At 39.6% G+C, this 19,478-nt stretch overlaps 1 protein-coding gene across 3 annotated transcripts in view; it reads right to left on the reverse strand.

The window, feature by feature from the left end:
* The window catches only part of SIMC1 (SUMO interacting motifs containing 1), a 98,098-nt gene that overhangs the window by 5,032 nt on the left and 73,588 nt on the right, over positions 1-19,478 (reverse strand). Inside the window, exons 7-10 of one of the 3 annotated variants that reach the window (XR_011525447.1) lie at positions 19,042-19,170; positions 8,214-8,370; positions 7,987-8,071; positions 5,043-5,178 (exon numbers count right to left, since the gene is read on the reverse strand). Coding sequence is in view for 2 of the 3 variants with exons in the window: in XM_070570315.1 (XP_070426416.1) it covers positions 387-457; positions 7,987-8,071; positions 8,214-8,370; positions 19,042-19,170 (442 nt within the window). In the remaining variant the exon portion in view is untranslated. Of the gene's footprint in view, positions 1-386; positions 458-5,042; positions 5,179-7,986; positions 8,072-8,213; positions 8,371-19,041; positions 19,171-19,478 lie in introns of all 3 variants that reach the window. The other 2 variants (XM_070570315.1, XM_070570314.1) reach the window with 2 other exon arrangements.

Consider the following 19,478-nt stretch of genomic DNA (forward strand, 5'->3'; position numbering starts at 1 on the left):
TTGCGGACTAGTTACTGGGATTCAAGTCAAAGGCCACATGAGGACCTGTGGTAACTCCTTCCCAAGAGGTCCTTTGTTCTTGGTTCTCTCTGCTCTTCAAGTTTTACATATTAAAAAAGAAAATTTATATTCTGGTTTTTTTTCCCTTTGTTGATTTAAAAAATGAACCCATATTAAACAATGAAATTATATTTAAAATTAATATAACCACTTGAAAAATATTCATGTGAATTTTGACTATCTTCAGGGAGATTTATCCTAAGTAGGAAAAAAATTGCAAAGAAATACTGAACTTAGTAAGTTTGCTGTGCCATTGGTTTATTTCAGTAATTTGGTTTAAAAAAACATTTTGTATGTATTGTAGGATAGATCAAATGAATACATACATTCATGTTCAGAACGAGAGTTCTCACTTTGCGAAAAGATTCAGTTGTGGAACAGGAGGAGAGGAAGAATTCTGTGGGAGTGGAAATTGAGGTATCTGTATGAGCTTGTATTTAAAAAAAATTATATAGTTTACTAGCTCTGTTGTCAGAATGGGCCTGGAAGCAGACATCTCTGTAGCAATCAGTATACTTAACATCCAGATCTTGGTTTCTAGATACCATTCCTCACTAAAAAAACCCAATTTTTTTTTGAGAAAAGGCTAATCCTAGAACCTTGGCAAGGAAATTACAAGGTGAACCTAGAACACCTTTTACAAGAAAGTAAGTGAATGCTTAAAAACGGATGGGGACATGTCAAAAGGACAAAGAAGTCAGCTTGAAGGGGGCTCCTCTTGGCCACATTTTGGACAATGTGATCATTAAAAAATGACAAAAATGGATTATAAGACAATTTTAAAAAGATCTGAGTCCATAGTAAAAAAGAAAAACAAAAGAAAAAGGAGGGGAGGGAGAAGGGAAAGGTCCTTTTTCCCGAAGAAGGCCAGTTAAGAAAAGTAAGAGGAATGCATAACTAGAAAGTAGGCACTTTTCAACTTAGTCATATAATAATCGATTCAGGTAAGAACTGTCAATGGATGCTTCAAACCACTGAGTGAAAGGCTGAAAGCTTTACAGTCTCAGTTTTACCCTCGATTACAGATGCTCCCTGACTTAACAATGGTTCAATTTATGATTTTCCATGTTACGATGGTGTGAAAATGACATGCATTCAATAGAAACCATACTTTGACTTCTGAATTCTGATCTTTGCCTAGGCTAGCCGTACCATCTTCTCTCCTGATGCTGGGCAGCAGCAGCGAGCTGCAGCTCCCAGACAGCCCCATGATCACGAGGGTAAACAACTGATACACTTACAGCCATTCTGTACCCAGAGAACCATTCTGTGTTTCACTTTCAATACACTATTCAGTAAATTACATGAGATATTCAATACTTTATAATAAAATAGGGTTTGTGTTAGATGATTTTGCCCAACTGCAGGCTAATCTAAGTGTTCTGAGCACATTTAAGGTAGGGTAGGCTAAGCTATGATGTTTGGTAGGTTATGTGGACTAAATGCATTTTCAGCTTATGATGGGCTTATTGGGACGTAGTCCATTGTAAGTTGAGGAAGATCTGTACTTACTAATATCAAAGAGAACAACAGAAATCTTATAGACACTGCATTAACCAAATGATCAAACTTAACGTTACCCATAGTGGGACCAAACTGACTTGACTGCCTCTTGATGTCATGCACTGGGAAGGGGTGTACATCTTCATCTACTCAGTGTTCTTGTCAATAGTATTTAAGATGAAATCTGATCATCAGAAAATAGCCCCAATTATGGGACATTCTACAAAATAACTGGCTTGGACTCTTCAAAAATGTCTGTATTATGAAAGACAAGTAAAGGCTGGGATCTGTGTTAGATTAAAGAAGAACAAAAAGCATAACAAGCAAGTACAATGTATCATGTTTGACTGGATCCTGGCTCAAATCCAGCCATGTATAAAGGATATTATTGGGACATGTTAGATAATATTCTATCAAGGATAAGTTTGCTGAGTGTGATAATGAATATATGTAGGAGAATACACTTATTCCTAGGCTGAAGTATTTAAGCATGAGAATTATGACGGCACAACTTACTCTTAACTGGTTCAGCAAAAAAAAGAAGAAAAGTATAGATCAATGAATAATTAAACCAAATGTGGCAAGTGTTAACAGCTGGTGAATCAAGGTAAAGGGCATATGGGTATTCACTGTACTAGTCTTTAAACTTTTCTGTAGGTCCAAAAATAAAAATAATGGGGAAAAGAAAAAGAAGTTGAGGAGGTTTCTCCTCCCAAATCCCCAGATCAGCCCCAACAGGGTTCTGGAAGTGTGTGGGATTGAGGCAAAGGAGCACGAGGTCACGTATGAGGCGAACGGGCTGAGGAGAACTCTGAACCTGAGGGCCCCCAGATGCACCAGAGCAGCTACCGCATCACTGTCTCAACCTCCTCATTTAGAAAGTGGGGACAGTGGCACCCTCAAAACAGGGGTATGAGAAGCATTGAGCTACATGGTTTCCAGATAGTTGGGAAACAGAATAAACATCTGTAAGCAGTACATTAGGTTACGTTTTCAAATAACACGCTCAATATGTTTTTCCTCAACCTTCAGGTATCTTTACAGGTAACGTTCTTCTAAATTTATAGCAATGGGCCTATCTGTAATCTGAAAATAGTATAAACATACTACAGAGTATCCAAAAAGTCTAGAAACACAGGAAGCAAAGCTGCCTGGAGATGTCATTGCAGGTCCCTTTCAACATTCAATCAACGAAAATTTACAGTGAGCACCTACTGTGTATCTGACGGGGCTACACTCTGCGGATACAGTGGGATCAGAGACTTGGGCCCAGCCCTCACCAACTGACATTCTAGTTGCAGGAAGTCTGACAGTAACCAAGCCAAGAAAAACAATTACAGTTTTGGTGAGTGCAATCAAAGACCTCAACTGGATGCCGTGATAAAGAGTAAGACTGGGGGAATGAGGGAAGCAGCCCACTCTAGTCAGGGAGGGCATCTTAGCTGAGGCCTGCAGGATGAGAAGGTCCAGGGGAAAAGCAGTTGGGGGAGAGAGAACAGCAAGTGCAAATGTCCCAAGGCAGGAAAAAGCTTGTTCTGAGAACTAGAGGTAAAATCTGGTAGTAAGAGGGAGAGCAGTACTAGTTCTGGAAGGTAGGCCAGGCCACAGAACAACACGGATTTTGGCATTTGAGAGCAAAGGGAAGTATCTGGAGGGTTTTAAGCAGAGAAATGTGCTCTATTTCATTCTGCTACTAGTGGAGAATGGTCTTAGGGGGACAAAAGCCTTCACTAGAATTAGGTTTTCTTAAACAAGGCATGTGCTACTCAGAAAAATATAAAAATGATTTTGAAAAAATGGAAAGAATTGGCTGAATAGAGAGGGATAGAGAGGACATGGGGTGGGAGCAAGAAGAATGTGGAGTTTATTAAAATAACACAGGGAATCCAGAGAAGCAAATGTTAGCAGTGCCCATCTAGGCACTGTCCAAGGGGAGGGATCTGGGCCTGTGGACTTCAGCCATTCCAGTCCCGTTGGCAAGGCCGTGGATGTTATGCTTCAGTAGGGATGAGAGTTCTTATCACGGTTACTGTGTGAGGCAATTTATGTGAGGGTTTCAGCACAATGCCTGGCTCAAGATATCTGGCTGACAGTATTATTATTAGTGCCTGGACCAATCCTAGGGTTAGCTATTGTTATTTCATCATCATCATCACTACAGGAATCTCCAATCTAACAGTCAGAGTGAGCTTCTTAACTTCACTGCAGATCTTTTTCTCCATTTATTTCCATGTCAGTAATGGCAAAACCCTGGAGTCATCTTTCAGACCCAGTCACCCAAGCCCTGGCAAACTGATCTTCAAAGTGCTCTGATCCATCCACTGCCTCACTCATCACCATTAACCCTCCCGATCTCTCTGGTCCTCTGCCAAACTAGTCACCACACATCAGGGAGAGTGATCTTACTTAAAACCACTTTGATGGCTTCCCTTCCCTTGGAATCAAGTTGAAATTCCTTAACATGGCCCAGAAGGCCCTTCATGCCCTACCCTATCTGCTATCTGGTCTCATCTGGTCTCGTCTCCCTTGCTCATTACATCCCAGTCCTACTAGTTTGTTCTTTGTTCCTTGGACTCACTAAGCAATTTCTTGCCTCAAGGCCCTTGGACATGCTGTTTCTTCTTTCTGGAATACTTTGCCCTCCCTATTTGCCTGGCTAACACCAGCACCTCATTTTTTTAGCTGAAGTATCATCTGTTCAGGGAGGCCTTTCCACAGCTCCCTCCAAAAATGGATTAGGTCCTCCTATTTTATGCACCTGTACTTTCCTTCACAGCATTTATTTTAACTGTAACCACGTTACTTGTGTGATTATTTGTTTAGGGTTGATCTCTTCACTAGACCGTAAGCTCTCTGAGGGCAGGGGCCATGTTGGTTTTCTTCACTGAAGTTTTCCTAATGAGCCAGGCTCAGGGAAGGCAGTCAGTCAGTATTTGTTGACTGGATGAAGACATGAGTTGAACTGACAGCCTGCGTCTGCTTTTCGCCCCTCTGCGGACAGTGCTCCTTGCAGGAAGGCTGTGTGTGTGACTCTCCTCAGAATGAACTGTTGCCTGACTTCCACAGGCTGGCTTACCTAAGCTGTCCAACAGAGGTTCATTCAGGAAAAGCATGCATTTTGTTCATTTAAATATTATGTGCTTAAATTCCTAGAATTCATAATTTCAAAATAAGAGGTTCTAACTATTCACAAGCATCAGGAAAACTCATGGCATATGACAATTTGTAATTTTTCTGAGGCTCAAACTTGAGTTGCATGGCTATGAAACTGGGTTGTGGAAGGTTGATTCTCTCAGCCAGAGAATGTAAGCTCAGCATCCACGTCTCAGTGGGGCTGCTCTGCCCTCTATGGAAACATTTGCAAAATGTAGGGATTCAGGATATACTTCTCCCCAAGGTCAAGGGGTCTATATAAACATAATTTAACCATGTATAGAGAGTTTAGAAAATGAAGGGTTGGAAATTCCTTAGAATCTCACCTTCTAATCTCACCCAATGATTTCATAGAAAAGTAATTCCTTCCAGAGTGTTTTCATTGCACACAGACTTTGGCGACAGACCTAAGTTTGAATCCTGGCTCTGCATTTACTTTTCTCTCAGTCTTTGTCTTCCCATCTGTAAAAGGGGATGATACTCACCTTTACAAGGTTATTGGATTACATAAGCCAGTGCATGTGAACTTACCTAGTCTTCCTTCCTCTCTTGCTCCATGCTAAGAGGTTCCCCTTAAGCAAACGGCAAGCCTGGCCTCCCCAACCTCTTCCCTTCTTCCCCCACCTGTGGAGTTGGACAACTCAGGCTAACCTCAAAATGCCCTCAACAACGTCCTCAGCCCACTTGAAGAGGGCAGAGATGACTGAAGAGTCCTCACAGTGAAATGCCTACTGAGAAGGACACTGGCCATTTCAGGGTACCATTCAGCTGTGTTCCTCATAGAACCCTGCTTTCTAACTACTGGTTCTAAATATTTTTTTCTCCTTCTTAACTCTTGGTCTCCAAAGAAGCTGGAGCACTGGGACACACCCCATTTATTCTTGGTTGATATACGTACAGTGGTCTGAGGCCTCCCTCTCCCTTATTCGAAGCATAAAAATATTCTGTAATAAGAGTGGCTCCCATGTCCATCTTAAGTCACTACTGCCCATGACCCAGGTATATTTCCTGGGAAGCAAAACAGAAATTATCAAAAAGTGTTAAAGATGAACTTAAAAAAAAATAAGCTGCTTTAATATTAAACTTTCTGCTAGATCTCTGAAAGAAACAATTATATAAACCTCAGTGAGGCCAAGGACATGTGGAATGTGCTTTTGCAGCTTTGTTCTAAGAAGGACATGTATCTTTTTTTTGATGGTGTTGAAAAATGCGCAAACTATACAACCACATATCGTAGCTATGACAATGTACTCTTTTTAAGTTTTGGTTACAAGAGTCTGAAATATAGAGAAGACTGTTGCAGCCTACTTCTGGCTAGGCAAACAGGAAGACTGAGATTCAACCAACATTGAGTGAGCACTTAATTTCTTCTCACACTCGTTAGGGAGAGACTGAGGGTGGAGAAGGGAGAAACTGAGGTGTAGACACATAAAGTCTGCTGCCCAACACAGAGTAAATGGTGGAGCTGAGATTTAAACTTGGACCTTCCGTCTTAAATCTAGTGCTTTTTTTTAATGTCCCCCCAGTTCCAGCCCAAGAGGGTGGACAGGCTATCTTACCTTCCCAAGTGCCATTACTGAGCTACACGATCACGGCAGGTAGATTTTATGTAAATACTTTCCCCCGTACTGTTTGAGAATAAGTTGCGAACATTGTGCCCCTCTACCCCTCAATACTTTAAGCATGGATTTCCCAAGACATTTACTTTCAGAAGCCAGGATAATTATCAAAAATACGAAATTTAATACTAATACTATACTATTACTATTTAAATTTCACTAATTGTCCCAGTAACGTACTACATAGCTTCTTTTTTCGTGGTTCAGAATCCAATCCAGGACCATGTTTTGCATTTAGTATTTATGTGCTTTAGTTTCTTTTTAATCTGGAACAGTTCCTTAGTCTGTCTTTGTTTTTAAGACATTGGCACTTTTGAAGAGTACAGGCCAGTTATTTTTTTTTTTGAGGAAGATTAGCCCTGAGCTAACATCTGCTGCCAATCCTCCTCTTTTTGCTGAGGAAGCCTGGCCCTGAGCTAACATCCGTGCCCATGTTCCTCTACTTTATATGTGGGATGCCTACCAAAACATGGCATGCCAAGCAGTGCCATGTCCGCACCTGGGATCTGAACCAGCGAACCCTGGGCCGCTGAAGTGGAACGTGCGAACTTAACTGCTGCGCCACCAGGCCAGCCCCCAGTTATTTTGTAAAAGGTCCCTAAATCTGGGTTTGTCTGATGTTTCCTTGTGATTAGATTCAGGTTTTGAATTTTTGGCAAAAAACAAAAACCAAAAAGTGATGAGGTGTCCTTCTCAGAGCGTCACATCAAGAGGAATGCCAGTTTCCTCCCCTCTTAAGTTACTATTTTTCCCTTTGTAATTGATAACTCTGTCAGTCTTCCCCAGGGCTTCATTAATCCTTGGCTAATAAAATCCTTCTCATCTGAAGCAGCTATTCCATCATTACCCTTGTCAACATCTGCCTCCTGAGCGTTAGTCTGCCTCTCGCAGACTCCCCTGGGTCACCGGCTTTGCCTGTGACTTGAGAGCCACTTTCACAGACTTGAGGGCGTCTCACATCTTCTGCAAGATCTTTTTTTAAAGATTGGCACATGAGTTAACATCTGTTGCCAGTCTTCTTTTTTCCCCCTTCCTCTTTCTCCCCAAAGTCCCCCAGTACTTAGTTGTCTATTCTACTTATAGGTCATTCTAGTTGTGGCATGCGGGACGCCGCCTCAGCATGGCCTGATGAGGGGTGCCAGGGCCCCGCCCAGGATCCCAACCTGTGAAACCCTGGGCTGCCAAAGCAGAGCGCGCGAACTCAACCACTCAGCCATGAGACTGGCCCCAGTACACTTGCACTTTACCACTGATTTGCTCTGTATTTGTATCATATTGATGGATGTTTACGAAGTCTGTAGTCAGTGAGCATTCGACTCAAGAAAGACGTGGCAGTGATGGGCCAGGAAAAGATGCGGGGCTAATCAGGTCATTACTGAATACTTCTCATGTTATGATGACTTTTGCTTACCCACGCAACTAATAATTAACTGTGAGGACCACTGTATTACGCACCATAACAGAAACATGTGAATTCTTCTGTTTCATAGCAGTGATTCCAGCTATATCATTCCTTGTTCCTTATGGCTACAACCATGGAACAATGCTTTACATAAGCTAACAAATTAGAATCCCCTAGGTAACTTCAATTCATAATAATGTCCATTGTGAGCCTCCCATGCCATCTTATTTGTGAACAAAGGCTCCTTACCTCTTAAAACATGTTGATAACTAGATAACAGAAACTGCAGATGCTCAACCAGCTCATCCCATGTCTGCCACTGGGTTTTATCTGACTGTGGAGATAGTAAAAGCAAATGGTAATAAATGCCTTCTTCAGTTAAAGGTTTTGTGAAGTTTTCAAAGTCACTTTTACATAATGCTCAAGCATTAGGGGAAAGGTTTTGTAGGCCTATAACTGAAGCAGGGAAAACGTACCTGACACTTGAGCAGTGATGTAGAATTGTTCAGAAAATAGAGGGCCTGGGCCAGAGACAAGGGCAGGCGGGTGGGGGTCTCGCAGCTGTGGAGGAATATGATTTCCAACACTTTGCAGCGCAGAAGGTGGCTTTCCATGGTAGTAAAGAACATCTCTCTGCATGGAGAAGAGGAGGGAGTTAACCATCACATCTATTATTTCAAGGAACACACACCACGATTCCCCCTGAATGCTCCAACATTTGCTCTAAAATACAGACAGCTAAGAAGGAATACAGTGGAGGCCTACAAAATCACAAAGCTTGTGGACAGTGCAGAATGGATTTGTTCCTGAATTAACAACTGCTAGGAGGGAAAAGTCTTTGCCATTTGAAAAAGACAAGTTTAGGATACATTAAAAAGAATTATCTCAGGGGCCGGCCCCGTGGCTGAGTGGTTAAGTTTGCATGCTCTGCTTCGGCGGCCCAGGGTTTTGCCAGTTCGAATCCTGGGTGCGGCCATGGCACCACTCCTCAGGCTATGCTGAGGTGGCATCCCACATGCCACAACTGGAAGGACCCACAACTAAAAATACACAACCATGTACTGGGGAGATTTGGGAAAAAAGGAAAAATAAAATCTTAAAAAAAAAATTACTTCATACTGTAACTAAGAGAATTAGTACTGAGAATAAATATTTCTGAATGTCCATAATGTGCCAAGATACTGTTTGGCATAGCAAAGAATATTAAGACAAATAAAAGAGGGTATTGCTTTCAAAAAGCTCATAGTTGACCAAGGTTAAGAGGGATGTCACGGGAATGTAAATAAAGGGCAGGTAAAGTGTACCTGCACACGACGTGCCTGTGCTGCTCTGTGGATACAGAGGAGAGAGAGTATGTTTGATCAGGGGACTGGAAGAGGCCTTCTCACGGAGGTGGTGGCACTGGTGACAGGGGAAGCCTTCCTAGAAGGAAGGCTCAAGGCAGGAGGCATTTCAATGGAGTGAAAAACAGGAGGAAAAACAAAGAAGTAAAAAAATACACAGCTGTGGCATTGCGGCTTCTTAAATTTCAAGTCTAGGACTTGAGAGTCCCAGAGGGACTCGTGCCCTTAACTCTGCGGCTCTACCCAGGTCAGGGCTTGACCAGCAAGGGCGGGCTGGAGCCCAGTCAGCAGCTTAGAGCAGGAGAGCTACAAAACTGGAACTCTGCTTCAGGAAGGAGGATCAAACTCATTGTTCTAAAAGCAATGCCAGCTTGCAAAAAAACTGTCATGAATCTCAGAATCGTAGGGTGCATCTCTGGACTGCCTGCAGGTTTGTTCGGTAGTCCTTGCCAGGTCTGCTAGTCACAGCAGTTTTGGGAAGCAGATAGCCTGTGAGCAGAGAAAGAGATGGCAGCAAGGAGGACCAGAACGACTTGCCTAGTCAACAAGCAACAGAACTGGCCCCAGATCCAAGAGGTCTTTCTCCTACAACATCCTGCCCCTTTGAAGTTCTGCAACATTTGGGAAAATACGGGGTTCTTTATGCTACTGCCATTTATAAAAACGGTAAATAACAAAGGATCTAGTCATTTTTATTTTTTTTTCCCTTTACCCTTTCTTTTCCACCAAGCACGTATATTATTTGTGTGAAAGTGAAGTTTAAAAAGCAGAATGTTTTTTCTTTTGCTTTTTACTATTTGGAAGTTGAAAAAAGTCTACAATATTTGTGAAAATCCATTTTATCTCTATAACATTTAAAAAATCTTTTTCTATATCTTCTCTGAGAAATCTTCTTCTTTAATGCAAATAACTCTAAATTATTACATTTGCGAGATCTTCCCCAAATTCTTTTCAAGTCTATTTCTACTGTGCATTTGGCCTACTACTCTTAGAAGACAGATTTCCTATTCAATAACCTTTTATTTCAAACTGTATTTTCTCTTCCAATTTTTTATTTCAGGGCCTGCATTTGTCCTGGTTTTATAATTCACAGACGGCAAACAGATATACAAAGGACAAGAGGAAATTTTAATGTATTGAACATAGTAGGAAATGGAGTACAATTATCTATAGCAATACAAATTTAAATTTTAAAATCAAGATACAGAGGAAGGCCAACATCCAGATTCAGCCTTAACAGAGTAGTTGGCATTGGATTTACCCTCCTATCATAAACAGTTATAAAACTGGACAAAATATACGAAATAACTATTTATAGGCATTGAATGAGCTACTGCAAAGGACTGTTATTCTTGAGAAAAAAGAAACAAAGGTGGCGAAACCCACATTTACCCCAGATTTCTTGCTGGGAGCACTTTCTAACTAAGGCACAGGAAAGTGTGGGTCCCAAACAGAAAGCAGTAGGCTTGTTGGGCAGAGCAAACAGAGACTGGTGTTCAGGACAGCTGAGGTGGCTGGAATTTGTATCAGAGAAGAGGGAGCTCAACAAATGTGTGTAAGGGACCCCCTTGGCATGGGTGCAGGCAAAAGCTCCAAAAGCCTGAGAAAGAGGGGCTGGCCCCGTGGCCGAGTGGTTAAGTTTGTGCGCTCCGCTGCAGGCGGCCCAGTGTTTTGTTGGTTTAAATCCTGGGCGCGGACATGGCACTGCTCATCAAACCATGCTGAGGCAGTGCCCCACATGCCACAACTAGAACGACCCACAACGAAGAATATACAACTATGTGCTGGGAGGCTTTGGGGAGAAAAAGGAAAAAATAAAATCTTAAAAAAAAAAAAAAAAACAAACCCTGAGAAAGAACAGCTACTGGGGAGTTGTGAACTGAGAGGAGATTCTGGAGCTCTCCCAGTGCTGAGACACAGGGATTTCAATGAGCTAGAGAAGAGATTTCACTGAACATCGGGAGCATTCAGTTGAGAACCCAGAAGGGCTAAGCCTCAAGACTCTAGCCCTTTAATAAGGGCTGCTTTAGAACCACCCTTACAGATTCCAGAAACAAGCCTCAACAGGAGAGAGCTAATCTGCCAGCAAATGAACTGCTTGCCAGAATAAAACCCAATACTCTTTAAGGGAAGACAGAAAATTTCAGACTCTCAACAATGCAGCATTTACAATGTCCAGTACACAATAAAAAGTTACTAGACAAGGAAAAACGCAGAAAAATGTGATCTATAACCAGGAGCAAAATGTTCAGAGAAACAGGCTAAGAGGTGATATGGATGCTGGAATTAGCAGACAAGAACTTCAGAGCAGCTATTATAAATATGTTCAAGATTAAAAAACAACCAACCAACCAACCAACCAACCAAGATGTATATAATAAGTATATAATGAGATGGAGACTATCAGCAAAGAGAAACGGAAACTACAAAAATGAACCAAAAGGAAACTCTAGATCTGAAACATGTAATATCTGAAATGAAAAAAAAAAATCACTGAATAGGTTTAACAGCAAATTGGGCACTGCAAAAGAAAAGACCAGGGATCTTGAAGACTATTCAAACTGAAATAGAGAAAAACACCCAAAAAGATAAAACAAAATAAACAAAGCAAAACAATAGAAAACACCAGAACCTCAGTGATCTGTGGAACAGTGTCACGTAGTCTAACATAGACGTACTTGAAGATGAGAATTTGGGACAAAGAAATAATGGCTAAAATGTTTCAAAATTTGATGAAAAACGTCAACTCACAGATTCAAGAAGCTCAGTAAACCCCAAGTGGGATAAATGTAAAGGAAACCATATGCAGGTATCATAATCAAACTGATAAAAATAAAAAATAAAGCAGGCAGAGAAAAAGGACACAGGACACAAAGGGGAACAACAGTAAGAAATTCTAAGGACTCCTCATCAGCAGCCAGAAGAAAATGGAACATCTTTAAAATAAACAAAGAAAAAATACCTATCAACTTAGAATTTACAACAAGTAAAAACACCACCAATAAACGAAGGTGACATGAAAACATTTCCAGATAAACAAGAACTAAGAGAATTCATTCCAAGTAGACCTGCACTACAAAAATAGTAAAATAAGCAACATCTTTGAGTGGAAGAGAAATGATACCAGATGGAAGTTGGATCTTCAAGAAGGAAAGAGGAACACCAGAAATGGTAACTATGGGCCCAATGTATGTTTTTTCCATTAACTCAATTCTGACAATATCTACTTGGAGGTAGCATTAGATCCCACAGGTTAAGGGCTCAGTCCTACAAGACTGTCTTCCTACTCTCACTTCAGACGCCAACTGAAAGTTCATCTTGTCATCTGTGCTTCTGAATGACCAGTTGTAAGTTGGAAGCTCCCAGGACGCCCTCACTGGGTTTGATTAATTTGCTAGAGTGGCTCACAGAACTCAAGAGAAACGGTTTACTTACTAGATCACCAGTTTATTATAAAAGGATATAACTGAGGAACAGCTAGACAGAAGAGATACATAGGGCAAGGTATGTGGGAAGGGGCGAGGAGCTTCTATGCTCTCACACGTCATTCTCCTGGTATCTCCGTGTGTTCAGTAACTTGAAACTCTCTCTCCTAACCCGGTCTTTTTGAAAGGAGGCTTCATTAGAGAGGCATGACTGATTAAATCACTGGCCATTGGTGATTGAACTCAATCTCCAGCCCCTCTCCCCTCCCTGCAGGCAGGGATGGGATGGAGTGGGGGACTGGGGACACGGTTAGTTCCCCTGGCAACCAGCCCCCATTCTCAGGTGACCTAGAGGCATTCCAACAGTCACCTTATTAACATAATAATAGACACTTTTTATCTCTCTCATCACTTAGGAAATTCCAAGGGTTTTAGGAACTCTGTGCCAGGAATGGGATGAAGATCAAATATAAATTTTTTACTATAAATCACAATTTACCACAGTATGTAAATATAAAAGACAGTTCCCCCGCTCATTTCTTAATTTATTTTAAAAACAACTAAACGTTTAAAGCAAAAATATGATTTCATCCTGGAGTTTACACATATGTAAAAGTAAAACGTATGACAATAAAGCACAAAGAATGTGAGTGGGGTAAACGGAAATATACAGTTGTAAGATTCTTACATTATATACTAAGTGATATATAACAGTGATAATTCAAGGCAGACTGTAGTAAGTTAAAGAGGCATATTGTAATTGTAAGACCAACCTTTATAAAAACACATTTGCTGAAAAAGCATTTGATAAAATTCACTACCCACTCATGATAAAAACTGAGAAAACTAGGAGTAGAAGGGAACTTTAACTTGTTAATGAACATCTACAAAAAAACCTACAGCTAGCATCATAATTAATGGTGAACTGATATTTTAATTAATCAATAATTAATTAATGGACCAAATGCTTTCCTCTAGGATCATGAACAAAACAAAGATGTCTGCTTTCACCATTGTTTATTCAATACAGTAATGGAAGTTCTAGCCACTGCAGTAAGGCAAGAAAAGGAAATAAAAGGCATAAAGACTGGAAAGGAAGAGCTAAAACTGTCCTTATTTGCAGATGACATGACATCACAGGTCTACACAGATAATCTCGAGGAATCTTCGGCACAAAAGTATTATCCATCAAAGGAAAAACTGATAAGCTGGATTTCATCAACATTGAAAACTTTTGCTCTGTGAAAGACCTTGTAAGAGGATGAAAAGACAAACTACAGAATGGGAGAAAATAATTGCAAACCACAGATCTGACAAAGGACTAGTGTCTAGAATATATAAAGATTCTCAAAACTCAACAGTACAAAACAAAACAATCCATTTAGAATAGGAAAAAAGAGACATATAAGTGAAGTTATACAGATGGCAATTAAGCACATGAAGGATGTTCAATTTCATTAGCCATTAGAGAAATGAAAATGGAAATCATGATGATTCCATCACCACACATCTATCAGAATGGCTAAAATAAAAAACAGTGACAATACCAAATGCTGGCCAGGATGCAGAGAAACTGGATCACTCATATATTGCTGGTGAGAGTGTAAAATGGTACAGTCACACAGGGAAAGTTTGGCAGTCTTTTTAAAAACTAAACATGTAACTGACATATGATATAAGAACTGTACTCCTTGGCATTTATTCCAGAGAAATCAAGACTTATGCTCACATGAAAATTTGTACATGAATATTTATGGAAGCTTTATTCATAAAAGCCCCAAACTGAAAACACAGATATCGTTCAATGGGTAAACGGTTAAAAAAATTGATGGTATACCCACACCATGGAATACTATTCAGCAATAAAAAGGAAGGAACTATTGATACACACAACAACTGGAATCAATCTCTAGAGAATTATGCTGAGTGGAAAACGCCAATCCCAAAGGTTACATATTGTATCATTACATTTACACAACATTCTTGAAATGACAAAATTGTAAAAATGGAGAACAGATTAGTAGTTGCTGGGGGTTAAGAAGGGCTGGGGACAGGAGGGAAGTGGGTACAGCTATCAAAGGGCAACATGAGTAACCCCTGTGGTCATGAAAATATTTTGTCTCTTGGCTTGTATCAATCTTGATATCTTCATTGTGATACTGCACTATAGTTTTGCAACATGTTACCATTGGGGGGAATTGGGTAAAAAGTACATGGGATCTCTATCATTCCTTACAACTGCATGTGATCTATACTTAAGTCAAACCAAAATTTTAATCGAAAAAAAGAAGCTTAAAAAACCAATAGGAGCAATAAAATGGAATAATAGAAAATACTTGATTAGTCCAAAGAAGGCAGAAAGGATGTAAAATGAACAAATAAGAGGGACAAATAAGAAACAAATAACAAGATGATAGATATACAACCAGTAATTAAATAAAATGTGAATGGAATAAATAACTCCAATTAAAAGGCAGGGATTGTCAGCTGCCTAAAAAAGAAAATCCCAACTACCGTCATGAGTTGCTAACTGTGGGGATATATTCCGAGAAAAGTGTCAGTAGGCGATTGTGTTATTGTACGAACATCATAGTGTGCAATTACACAAAACTAGATGGTACAGCCACTAAACACCTAGGCTGCACGGCAGTAATCTTATGGGACCACTGTCATATATGTGGTCTGTTGTTGATGAAAATGTCACTTACGGTGCATGATATATATGCTGTTTACAAGAAACATTTTTTTTTTGTTAGACTCACATACGAGTTACAAGAATAGTACAAAGAATTCCCAAATACCCTTAATACCCTTCACTCAGATTCCTCAAATGTTAAACATTTACCACATTTTCTCTATCCTTCTCTTTGTCTCTGTTTTTTCAATTTTTTTCTCTGAACTATTTGATAGTAAGTTGCATACATGATATCAATTTATCCCTGAATACTTCAGTGTATAATTCCTAAAAACAAGGACATTCTTTTGGATAACCCAAGTACAATGATCAAAATCAGGCAATTAACCTTAACACAATACCATTAGATTATCCACAGACTTTAATCAGATTTTACTGTCCTAATGAAGCTGTTTATAGCAAAAGAAAATCCCAGATTACACATTGCATTCAGTTGTCTGCTTTTGATGTCTTTTGATCTAGAGCAATTCCTCAATTTTGCTTTGTCTTTCATGACACTGACATTTTTGAAAAGTGCAGGTCAGTTTTTTTCACAGAATGTTTCTCATTTGGGATTTGCCTGATTATTTCTCCATGATTAGATTGAAGTTATGCATTTTTTGGCAGGAGTACTGCAAAAATAATGTTTTGGTTTTTTTCAGAACATCATATCAAGAGGCACATCATGCCAATTTGTCCTATTGTTGATGTTAACTTTGATCACTTGAATAAGGCAGTGTCTCCATCGTAAAGTTATTATTTTTCTCTTTATAATTAATGAGCATTTTGTAGGAATATACTTTTGAGAGTACGCAAATATCTTAGTACTCCACAAACTTTCACCATTTTAGTATCCATTCATACCTGAAATAACTATCATGATGGTTGCCTATGGTATTTTTTCCAAATTCATCATTTCCTCTTACATTTATTAGTTGGCTTTTGACTGTAAGGAAGAGGGTCCTTTCTCTTTCTTCTTTCTCTCCTTCCTATCAGTATTAGAATCATAGATTCTTATTTTATTTAAGTTTATAGTCTATTACTGTCAGTATTTATTTTGATACTCAAATTACCCCTGGTTTGGTCAGTAGAAGCCCTTTAATCTGGCTCTTGTGTCTTCTGACATGCTCTGGACATTCTTTGAACATTTCCTTACTTTCTGGCACAAGATGTTCCAAACTCATCATATACTTATCTTGTACTTTTCCCTGCGTCAGCTCTGGAATCAGCCATTTCTTCAAGGAATTCTGGTTCCTTTTAGTGTAAACTGGTATTTAGAAACAAAGATCTGAGTACTAGGTGTGCTTATTGCTACTAAAGTGTAACTGTTTCCATGCTCTCAGTGGGCAGAGGTAGGAAAAAGATGTTTGAATACACACACATACATTTATATAATATATATAAAACACCCTCATACATCTACATCTATTCCTGTATCTATCTGTATTTACTAGAGACCACAAGTTCATACTGATGCCTCCGATTCTAATCCAGCAACACAGAGTTCCTTCTATCCTTTCCTCTTTTCACGTGTAACTCTTTTCTCTGACAGTGAGAAATTTGGCTCTTATTATCCACAATATATTTATTTGTTTAATCTTAGAATACACAGAAGATAGTTTTTGAATTGTTAACTCATACCTCTGCACAAAGGAATTCCACTAACTAGAGTTCAATATTTATTTACAGCTCATTTTGTCTTTAGCCTGAGAGCATTTAGTCCAAATACAGTGTTTTAAGATACTTGGACAAATCAGTGGTTGCCAGTGGTTAGGGAAGATGGATGGTTGTGGCCACAAAAGGATAGCACCACAAGGGATCCTTGTGGTGATGGAATTCTTCTGTATATCTGATTGTGCTGGTGGTTACATGAGTCTACACGTGATAACACCGCAGAGAATACACACAAATGAGTGCATGTAAAATGAGTGAAATCTTCATACGTTCCATGGATTGTACCAATGTCAATTTCCTGTCTGTCATATTGTACTATAGTCATGTAATATGTAACCACTGGGGAAAACAGGGTGAAGGGTACATCCAGCCTCTCTGTATTAGTTTTTGTAAATTCCTGAGAATCTATAATCATTTAAAAATAAAAAGTAAAAAAAAGTTACCTGGGCTTGTTCTCCCCGACCCTCTCTTCCCCCTCCCCAGTTATGTTATTTATTTAAAACAGTTAGGTTAATTTGTGTCTGTTTGTATTCCATGTTATGCTTTCCCTTGATTCATTTTTCATCAACTTCTGCACTGACTTATTTTTCTTTTTTGAGTATGTAAAACACTAATCTGGCTCTAAAAGTTATTCCTATATGAAGTAGTATATACTCAGGGAAGTATTACACCACCACCACCACCATGACCACCCCAGCCCAGCATCTTTTCTCCTTTCCAGCCCACTGCCATCCACCCTCTGTATGTAAGCAATTTGATTAGTCTGTGGTTTATCTTAGCTTTGTTTCTTTTTTCACAAATGATCATAATCACGTATATTTTTAAATTTCTTTTTTCTTACAAAATATATATCTATATTTACTATGCATACTCTTTTGTATATATTTTTTTACTTAATAATATATTTTGGACTCAGTTCATAAAAATTTTGCTCCTATTTTTTATTTTTATTTACTTATTTTTTTGTGAGGAAGATTTAGCCCTGAGCTAACAGCTGTTGCCAATCTCTCTCTTTATGCTTGAGGAAGAACACTGTCCCTGAGTTACCCATTCCTCAGATTTCCCATCTCTCAAACGAATGACTGGTATGGCAGTTGAACCCAAATGAAATAACTGCTGACAAAGTGATAAAGCAAGTATGGCGCTTATGTACACTTCCTTCTGTCCGACCACTATAACATGTTGCCTCCTTTGAACACTGAAATCGGGATTAAAAGAAATCCTGGATTTAAATTTGGATTCTGAGTCTGATTAGAAGTACTATCTTGGGCAAATTACTTCACTACTTTGAGTATTTTTCTCATTCGTTAAATAGGAATAATGTTATAAAGTTTCACGGAAATATGAGATAATGTGACAATGACTGGCACATTGTAGGGACCCAATAAATGTTTGTCTTAATCTTAGCAGGGCATTTTAATTAAATCTTTATTACAAGGCTATTTGGTGTAACATTTTCTTTAATGGAGGAACCAGAACTGTACAAGAACAGTTTTAGCTGCCAACTGGGAGCTTAGGGGATGGGGATAAGAAGCAGACACGGAGCTGATGGAGTCAATTTCCCTAGGGTACAATGGCTCTCTCATGGTCCTGTAGCAGCAACTGTTCATGAATTCATATTCATTCATTTATTTTTCTTCCTCTGGATTCTAAAATTACTGGTTCAAAGAAGGAATCATTGGTCCTGGCCAAGAACTTTATTTCTTTATCTCCTCCTAACAGAATGCTTTACTAATTCATGCTTGGAGAAACTGAATTCCTTACTCTTACTACCTGAGCTCATTCTACAGGTCCAACCTTACTCATTCTGGGTCACCTCTTCTTCTCCTAATATTGGACATTTCACTCATCCATCAAGGCTTTAGTAGACATTTACACCAGGTTCTATAGTTGAGGGTCAGGGAAGAAGGTAGTGCTTAACAGCAGAACCTGGAGGGATGAGTCAAGTTGTTAGCCAAACAGATAAAGTAAGAAGATTTAGGCCCCATTTGCGATACCCTGCCACTTCCCAATAAATTATGCCTTAGTTGCAAATAATAACAATTAGTGGAGAACCTCTATCTTTCAAAAGGTTAAAGAGACAGGAACTGTCCCTTTACCTCTTTTTCCCCCAATATAACTATTATTTGGAATTTTCTTTTGAAATTATGTTCCCTGAACAAAAAACGAAAACAAAACTAAGACTCACCTCTGACTCCTCTCAGGGATGTCCAGCACAAACCCAAACATCATCTCAGCAATTTTATTGGAGCTGCAGGTGGGAGTCCTGTCTACCTCTACGGCTATGGACAGCATCCTCTGCAGCTGGCACACAATCCTGAGTCCAGAACACAGAACACAAGTGAGCGAGAGGGTCTGACAAGGAGCCACCCTGCTGGCTGGGAGGAGGTCCCCACCAGTGTACTAAAGGATCTTGGAAAGCACACACTAAGTCAGGGAGAACTACTCAAGCCATCAGCATGCTTTTATTTAGCAATTTCACCTACCTGAATCCCTTTTGCCAGATCATACTATCTGAACCTCTCAGAACCTGGGGTTGAGCTGCAAAAGCAAGCTGCTTTTAAATTCAAAAATAGAAACACACAATCTTAAGGATCTAGAGAACTTTAAGGATCATCTAACCTA

Source organism: Equus przewalskii, chromosome 13, assembly GCF_037783145.1.
Source record: "Equus przewalskii isolate Varuska chromosome 13, EquPr2, whole genome shotgun sequence".
Lineage (NCBI taxonomy): Eukaryota > Metazoa > Chordata > Mammalia > Perissodactyla > Equidae > Equus > Equus przewalskii.